The sequence below is a fragment of the Corvus brachyrhynchos genome, unplaced genomic scaffold (genome assembly GCF_000691975.1).
Source record: "Corvus brachyrhynchos isolate BGI_N302 unplaced genomic scaffold, ASM69197v1 scaffold21, whole genome shotgun sequence".
In the NCBI taxonomy this organism is placed as follows: domain Eukaryota; kingdom Metazoa; phylum Chordata; class Aves; order Passeriformes; family Corvidae; genus Corvus; species Corvus brachyrhynchos.
Window position 1 is genome coordinate 7,282,099 of NW_008236924.1, and position 8,272 is coordinate 7,290,370.

Below are 8,272 nucleotides of genomic sequence, written 5' to 3' on the forward strand. Positions count from 1 at the left end.
CCCGCAGCGCCGCGCAGCCCCGCACACCATCCCTCAGAATGCCAAAGCCTGGGAACCAGGAACAGGTATCCCAACAAAGGGGGCACGCTTCTCCTAAAATCGTTAAGGAGCTCCTGTAGTAAGTTTCTTCCCAGAGTGATTTGTTTATTTCAAGGATTTTTCTCCTCCATCACAATGAGCAGACCTAAAGCCACCACAAAGCTAACTTTGCCTGTAACCGACTCAGAGCTCCGAATTATTTTTCCCACCCCACTGTCAGCCTCGAGTGTTTCCTGGAAGTGTTTGAGCCCGTTTCACAGATGCAGAGCCCCAGCACAGGTCAGTTCAGGAGCACCAGCCCTCTGCACCCAGAAACCCTTGGCACCCCAGCATGGGGGTCCCGGTGGTTCCAGGGCCATCCCTCGCATTGGCTGCGGTTGGAGCATTCTCCACTTGCAAAAACCCAGCAAATAAAATTATGCCAAGAATTTCTGTGCTCTCCCTCATCTTCCGGCAAATGCATTGATCGTTTTCCACGAACAACAGCAAGCAGAATTGATCGCGTTGGTCGTTATTCTGAATCCAGGGAATTCAGACCCCGCATACCTTTGCTGGCTGGAATGTGTGCAACCATTTCTAGAAGCAGCAGTTCCCAGCAGTGTTTCTCAGAAGTTGTTGGAGGGGAATCACAGGCCACTCGGGCTGCAGAGTTCCGCAGCGGAGAGACATCACTGCAGCTCACACAGAATGGTTTGCATAAAATCAAATATATCAAAGCAATGAAGGGCTGGGTTTACATGCAAATGGAGCCCACATAAATCAAAACGACAGCCTCAAAGACTTGCAAAAATAATAATGTTTAAATTCATAAATATTCTGATTTTTTTCCTTTTTAACTGCAGGGAAATAAGGCAGTGATATTGCAAATTCAGCTAAAGCTTTCCAGATTCCTCCATTTGTTTTCTGCTTTGGAAGGGTGGTGGTTGTGAATAAATGTAAATTAAAAACCCACTGCACAGATTAGCCACTGTGATAAAGATCGATAAATACAAAACCCTTTCACATACAGACATGTGTGTTTCAAATACAGATCAATTCATCACACTTGAACTAAATGTTTTGTTCCCAGGTCATGGACTCACTTTAAAATGACCCCTGGAATCAATTAAAGGCCACCCAAAAAACCCCAAACCCCACAACGGTACTTTCCACTGTCCAAGGGACCTCTGTGCTCCATCCTTATGGATCATAAGTTGCAGCTGATACACAAAATGCTGCAGCTGAGGCCACATGTGGGATTTCTGTGGGCCAGGAGATGTCTTGGCACAAACATGCCCTTGAAGAACCCCAACAGCTTTGGCTCTAGTCTCCTCTGAGAGCTCGTCTGGTCACACCTTCCCACCCTGTTTTGCAGCATAACAACATTCCAAGGTTCCACCTGCAGAGTCACAACAGAGAGAGCCAGGGCAGGAGCCCTCCAGACAGCTTTAACCAAGGCATTTATTAGTAACTATGGGAATCACCTCTTCAATCCTACTGCGTTCTGGGTTAAAGCCAGGCAACACACTTCACCACCACGTACAAATGAGTATTCTTTTAATCTTCCAGTTCTGCACTCCTGGCTGTCACTGTCACCCCAACTACCCTTCCCAAATAGAGGCATGCATCACAGGAAACAATTCCATTTGCACTTCTGCTTTGGTTCAAACCCTTCACAATGAAGAGCACTAACTCTGCTTTGTCTTTCACTTTGAACTGCCAAACACCCGAGAAAATCAGCACGAGGTGCCCCTGACTTCTCTTTTCCAACTTTGCTCCAAGTTTCCCCACGCATGTCTCAGAGCACATCCATCAGTTCACCATGGTGTGGCAGCCAACAACAGTCAGTGAATGAGGCTGCCCGAGCCTGCTAGAAACACAGCTCTGGAGCTCTGCAGCAGGACAAGAGAAGAAATTGTTGCTTTTTTGCTTTTGGTTCTGTTTTTTCTTTAGAGAAACCCTTAAATGCCTTTTTGCGTGCTCCTCTTCTAAGGCGAAACAAGAACAGCTGTAGAAAGTTAACAAAAACAAGAGAAATAGACTCCAGACTAAGCATCTTTGCCTGTGTTTACTGTTCAAAGTCCTGGCAGTTGTGAGGATATTTGGGTTTTTCCTTTATAAAAGAACATCACATACAGGACAGTTTGGGTTTTGGTACAGGGCACACAACCACTCCAGGGTCTGCTTCTATTATTGAGCCATTAAACACCAGAAAAAAAACAGGTGATCAATTAAACCAAAACCATGCCATCACATTTTTTAGAGATTCCTGTATTTCATCCATCATTCTCTGACAAGATGGACACTTCAGCTGACCCCACTGAGATCACGTGCAGATGCCTGGTGAGTTCAGCAAGTCCAATGACATCTTTCCGGGCTTTCAGCAAACAGAAAAAGCCTGTTATTTTTTGGCAGAAGTGCAGCACATCTTCCACTCCTACCCTGACCCATAAAGTAATCCAGTTTTTAAAGATCTGACAATTTTTGATAAAAGGTTACCCAGCAGAACTTACTCTCCAGCTCCCGGGATGGCAGCAGCAGGAGCCAGGCTGCAGAGTGCAGGTTGTTGTGGCACTGCCCATCAGTCAGAGTCCTGGGCACTGCCCGGGCTGCCAGCGAGTGCCTCAGCTCTGCCCACAAGAGCTGGGCCATGGCCACAGCCAGGTTTGTGCTTCTGAGCTGCTGACAGAACCAGGCTGGAGCAGCGCAGTGCTGGGGCTCAGCTCGTGCCCTCCACCCTGTGCCACCAGCCCAGTGGGGATGGAGGGATGCCTCTGAATGCAGCAGAAATAAAACCAGCAACACGTGACAAGTGACCCACTGCCTCGACAGTCAGCTCACCACAATGCTGTAGGAAAGTTCAAATTTTTGCCACGTGGAATAAGAGCATTTATTGGGTAAATCAAGTCAGCATATTACCAAAAGTAAAAGGAGTACATTGGAAGCTGGGGAAGCAAATCCCCTTTCTCTGCTTGGTCCACAGTCTCCAGGACACTGGAACCTGTGGGGCGAGGACTGAGCAAGGGCAGAGCTCAGCTCCCGGCTGCAGGTATCGCCCCAGTGACATCTCCGCATGATGGGAACAGCTGACACAGCCAGGAGGAGTGACAGTGGTTGAGAAACATTATAATTACCAAAGAACAATAAATATTGATTTTATAAGTGCATATTTGCATCCAGTTTTATTGTAAACACTATCAGGCAATTTTGCCTGGTTACTTTTTCTTATCGTAAGCCAGCAAACTCTCCAACAAGCCCAACAAACTGAGATCAAACAGGTCATATTTGAGGGAAGAGATCTGCCTGACAGCAATTTCTGATTTGGGAAGTCTCACCTGCCCTCAGTGATACCCCAAGGACAACATTTTTCCACATTGCAGATCCCGACATGATGAATGAAACCAATCAAGTGTCTCCTGTAGATAGATGCTCTTTTTAAAAAAATAAACCCTCAGTACCCACAGCACAATTTCAGCAGAAGAAATGTGGAGGTTTAGGAGCTAAAACGGTATTATTTTGAATAATTTCAGTACTGTGGAGAAACCTTGTAACCTATCACAGGAAAAGAGAAACTTGGCCATAAATTACCCTGCCTGGGCTTGCAGCCTCAGTGTGAAGCACATGTGAGCAGCCTCTAAGTCATCGGGGTCTCAGAGGTAATATGGGAGTTAAGGCTGCACTGACATTACTCTTGAATATAAAAACTAATAAGTTAATGCTTTAGAGAGAAAATACCATTTCCCCTGCTTGCCTCAGGCTCTCACAGCCCCTGTGCTCTGTGCACCAGTGGCAGTCTGCAAAGGATCCCCATCATTGCTTCATCTCACTAATTAGAGTTTACCTGCTGCAGATTACAACATGGGATTAGTATTAAGCAAGAGCTGTCCTGCTCACCCTCAGCCCGGTCCTGAGAAGTACTGAGCAGCATCCAAGGGAGTTTTAGTTCACAGCCCTTCCTTGTAGGGAGATTAAAAACTTAATAACTTCTATTTATAATAATAAAATCACATGTGTTCTTCATACCTCCAGATTTGGGAAGGGTTTTCAATTTCCTCCATAAATCAGACCCCAAAGGAATCACTGTGTCACTGAAGCAGGTGTAAGATCAGCAAAACCTCAGGAAATGCTTGTGACCCTGCAGGGCACAGAGAAAGAACTGCAAGGGCAGTGCCGTTTTCAGTGTTCGGCAAGTCAAATCCCAGAGAGGCACTGCTGGCACAAACGGAGCACAGACCTGGACTGGAACTGACTGGCCCCAGTACCCACTGTGCAGCTGGACTGGTACCAACACCTGACACGGTGCTGACACTGCCCCAACTCCCTCTGACAGAGCACCCCGTGGGTCACACCTGGCTGTGCCAGGCACCAAGCACTCAAGGGAGGGACAGTGCCAGCACAGGGACTGTTTCAGCCCAGTTCCAGGTGCAGAGACATTTACACAGGTGCTTTACCTCCAAATGTTCCCTCTGGGTCGGGGATGCCTCTGCCCTGCATCTGGTGTCAGGGCCACGTCCACCCTGCAGACACTGGGTCAGCCCGGCTCCAACAGGCGCACAGGGCAGGCTGGAGGAATGGCTGGGAGCAGAGGTGCAGTTTCACACCCACAGTGAGATAGGTAGAGAGTGCCTTTCCCATCTTTTAAAAACTTGTCATAGTGAGACTTCTGGAAGGTGAAACAGTCGCAGGTGTTCCCCGAAGGCCGGCGGCGGCGCTGGCAGCCGGCTCAGGCAGCGCAGATGCGGCAGGGCTGCAGCCCGCTCTCGTTGCACGCCGGACACCGCAGGGCCCGGTAGGACTCCCTGAATCTGTTTGCCAGCATTGAGAACTTGCTTCCGTGGCACAGTGAGCAGGGAGCACAGCCTGAGCCTTTGCACTGCGAACAGCCGTGTTCAGCATGGCCCTCCTGAAGCAGAGAAAGGAAAAAAACCTGTTTGTGGGTGTGAGATACCAAAGTCAGGAACATTCTTGAAAGAGGGAAATCCTGTCTTCTGCTCTTTGCCATCACGGTTGCTCCTGACACACCACTCTGCCTATGACAATCAGTTCTCCACAGCAAGGACTTTGACAAAAAGGCTCCCACATGCTTGGGGACAACTTGGGAAAAAGGAGAAGTTAATGTGACTGGGCTTGTAACACAATACTCCAAATTCATCTTTCTCCTCTGCACAGCTCCACCCATCCTCCTGTCATTTCTTATCACACCATTTCCACTCTGTAGCCTCAGGTTTGAGCCACACTTCATTTCTTCAGGAATTGCTCATCACCCTCTCTCCCCAAATCCCTCATCACCAACATGCACACCTTCTTTCAAGCCGTCCTTTGTGCCTGCCTCTCTCCCAATGTGCCAGGCAGTCTCTTTCAAATCCCACCTTGAAATTCCTGGGAGCAGAAGGACCGTGGTGACCCACACTCAGTACAGGCCAGACTCAGTTCCATGAAACTGTATCACCTCCACATGACAACATTAGGTTTTGTGGGATCAAATCATGGTCAGACTAATGGGGATTCTGACCAACAAAGGCTCCCCCGTGAGAAAGCAAATGTAAGGCACAACCTTATTTCAGCTGATACTAAAATTTTGGCCTGAAGCAGTCTCAGCCACAGAGCAGCTGTGTTTAGCCTTGTCAGGCTGGAGAAACTCCGGCCTGCCCTTATCCCATGGGGAGGGGTGACAAGGGCTGGAGCCCAGCCAAGCTATGTAAATACCAGCCATCTCCAGGGATAGAAATCAGTGGGAGACATGAGCATCTGGAACCAGCACCTCTGCCCCCAGAGCACAGTCTCAGCACAGTGTTGGTCATTATCTCCTGAGGGAAATGAGGAACAAAGTGGTGCTTTTTATCCAAACTTAGTTAGGAGCCAGATACAGAGATGGATGGGGCTTGGGTGGTTTGACCAGGGCTAAGGGGAAAAAGCACTTTCCATTTTCTCTTACCTGCACATGCTGGATGCAAGTGACCTTATTCTCCACATCTTTTTTATGTCCACCACTAAATCTTTCTTTCCTCTCCTGGCACATGAATGTCCAGTCATTTATTCCCTCTGTCTGGATGATTCTTCTCATGAGCTCTTTCTGGTCCATTGGTGCACGGATGATTTTCAGGTTATTGGTGTAGATGATGATCTTGCCAAAATCTACAACTGGGGAAGTCTGAAGAAGGAACTTACCAGTGTCTCACCAGTATAAACTCACTCTGCAAACACTGATGGTCCCTGGGCTTCCAGAAGAGCATCCCCTCCACCAGGCCAGCTCCCATGACCACCCCCAGAGCATCCAGCAAATTGGTGGAGGTACAGCCCTAATGGGTGAATGTGTATTTTTTTTTCCTAGTCATTTTAAAGCTAAACTTGGCATGGTCAAACATTTCCCTGAGAGCAGCATTTTGCTGATCTGGTCCCTCCTCCCCCCCTCTCTGGGTGTCATATGGAGTTACTGGGGCCTATTGTTTTACACACTCTTCATATTTCACTCTGAGCAAGTGTCTGTGTCAAGAGGCCATGCAAAAGGAGATGTTCTCCTAAAAAATGCCCTGAGTCACACCAGCTGGGATGAGGTGGCTGGTGCCCTCCTGGCAGTGGGGGCACCTGCTTCCCTGTGGGGAGAAACATGAGTGGGAGGCAGGTGAGCACAAGTCCTCCCCACCTGCAGAAGGTGAGAGCCTGGTGCGTGTTACACAGACACGGTGTCTCCAAACACCAAGTGCATGGTGATGCAACACGAGCTGGTACTGGACAATGTGGGTACTCAAGGTATCTGTGGCTGGGGAGACTGGGGAGGGAGAGGAGCGTTACCCAAGAATGCAAAACAAATTAACGGGGTAGATAAGATCACAGAATTGCACTGTCTTTGGGCAGGAGAGATTCATCGTGGCCTGATGTTTTCAGGCAAACTACATGTCCAGTCTATCACCAGGTCAAATATCAGCCATCTGGGTTTCCCACACACAGCTTTGATGAGTGCCAGGAATTAACAGACTTTCAGTGTGTTCAAATCAAGGCCATAAAAAGTATTTACACATATCATGCATGTACCGCCTCTTTATTAGGACTAAAGAAACACTTCTCTATCAGTGGCATTAATTATATGTTAAGAAAATAGCCAATGAAACTAAGCTGGGATTGTCAAAGTAGCCAAAGAGGAATTCTGGCTGCCAGAGGATGCAGATACCTGGTACCTTGATGGCAGCACTGGCTTCCTGCCAGCTGAAGTCACACAACTTTAATATTTTAAATACACCTAATTAACTTAACATGCTCCTTATAATTGACTGATCTAGATGCAGTAGGATTCCTATGCACAGATATCAATATATATGGAAATGTTCTGTTTTACCCAATGGACAGATGCAGATCAGCACTGGGAGAAGCCAGAGCACGGCTGGAGCACAGCTGGCAGATGCTGTTCCCTCCTGCCTGCAATGCTGCAGACCCTGAGGATCCTGCCACGTGTGGCATACTCAGCATACAGAATTCCTGGAATAATGGCTGGAGATTTACAACCACCCTTCTCAAGTCCTGGCCTGACAACACAGTTTTATCTGGATGAGGTTGCAGTGTGAGGCTCCTGTCACCGTATTGCTCTGGAATGTCTTAGCCTGAGGCTGGTCCCCAGAGAGGGGACAGCCCTGGCAGCACTTACCCTGCAGTGGCTGGCGTCGGGCTGGCAGTCGCTGAGCAGGGGCGAGGTCCCCGCGAGCCCGTGTTTCTGATCCTCTCGGAGTATGCTGATCCTCTGGGCAGTCAGGGCCGTGGGCCAGTAGAACCTGTTCTCTGGCACCTCCCCGGCCCCGCAGAAATGGTCCCCTGGCTCGAAGCTCTGGCGCAGGAAGCGCCGCGAGTGCTCTTTGGCCGGGGGTTCAAGCTCCTGCCCATCTTCATAGACTTGTTTTAACACTCGGCCACTGTAGGCTGAGGAGATTTTGAACCTCACCTTGCGGGGCCGTCCCTCGTGCCGCTGGCTGAGTTTCTTCTGGGGCTCATCCATCACTGGGATTTCAAGCTGCAGGTCCTGGAGATCAGCTCCAAGAACTTTAGGTCCAAAAGAAAACACTTGCAGCTTCCCCCCACCACATGATGTATAATTCAAAGTTTCTAGTAGTTCCTCTCATCTTACAGCAAAACTGACACCACTGTATTAAATATTGATAGAAATTCACAAAGAGAAAATATCACTGGTAGTGAAGCCAAAGGCAGGTTGATGAGTGGGGGCCAGGCTGGACACCACAGGAAGAAAGGAGTTAACCTGGAAGGAGAG

The 8,272-nt window shown here is 48.6% G+C and overlaps 1 protein-coding gene across 1 annotated transcript; it reads right to left on the reverse strand.

Annotated features, from left to right (window-relative positions):
• Window positions 1-1,718: 1,718 nt before the first annotated feature.
• GRXCR2 (glutaredoxin and cysteine rich domain containing 2) lies at window positions 1,719-8,038 on the reverse strand. The gene is made up of 3 exons (XM_008629129.2): window positions 7,658-8,038; window positions 5,954-6,169; window positions 1,719-4,921 (listed from the first exon to the last, which is right to left on the reverse strand). Exons 1-3 carry the CDS (start codon window positions 8,000-8,002, stop codon window positions 4,742-4,744), a joined length of 741 nt encoding a protein of 246 aa, XP_008627351.1. The 5' UTR covers window positions 8,003-8,038; the 3' UTR covers window positions 1,719-4,741.
• Between the last annotated feature and the right edge of the window lie 234 nt (window positions 8,039-8,272).

Bases quoted from the DNA above. Each gene is read 5' to 3' on its own strand.
- GRXCR2 (XM_008629129.2), bottom strand. From the start codon at position 8,002: ATGGATGAGCCCCAGAAGAAACTCAGCCAGCGGCACGAGGGACGGCCC. The intron at 6,170-7,657 runs GTAAGTGCTGCC...TTCCTTCTTCAG, and splicing joins CCGACGCCAGCCACTGCAGG to ACTTCCCCAGTTGTAGATTT. The intron at 4,922-5,953 runs GTAAGAGAAAAT...TCTCTGCTTCAG, and splicing joins CTTGCATCCAGCATGTGCAG to GAGGGCCATGCTGAACACGG.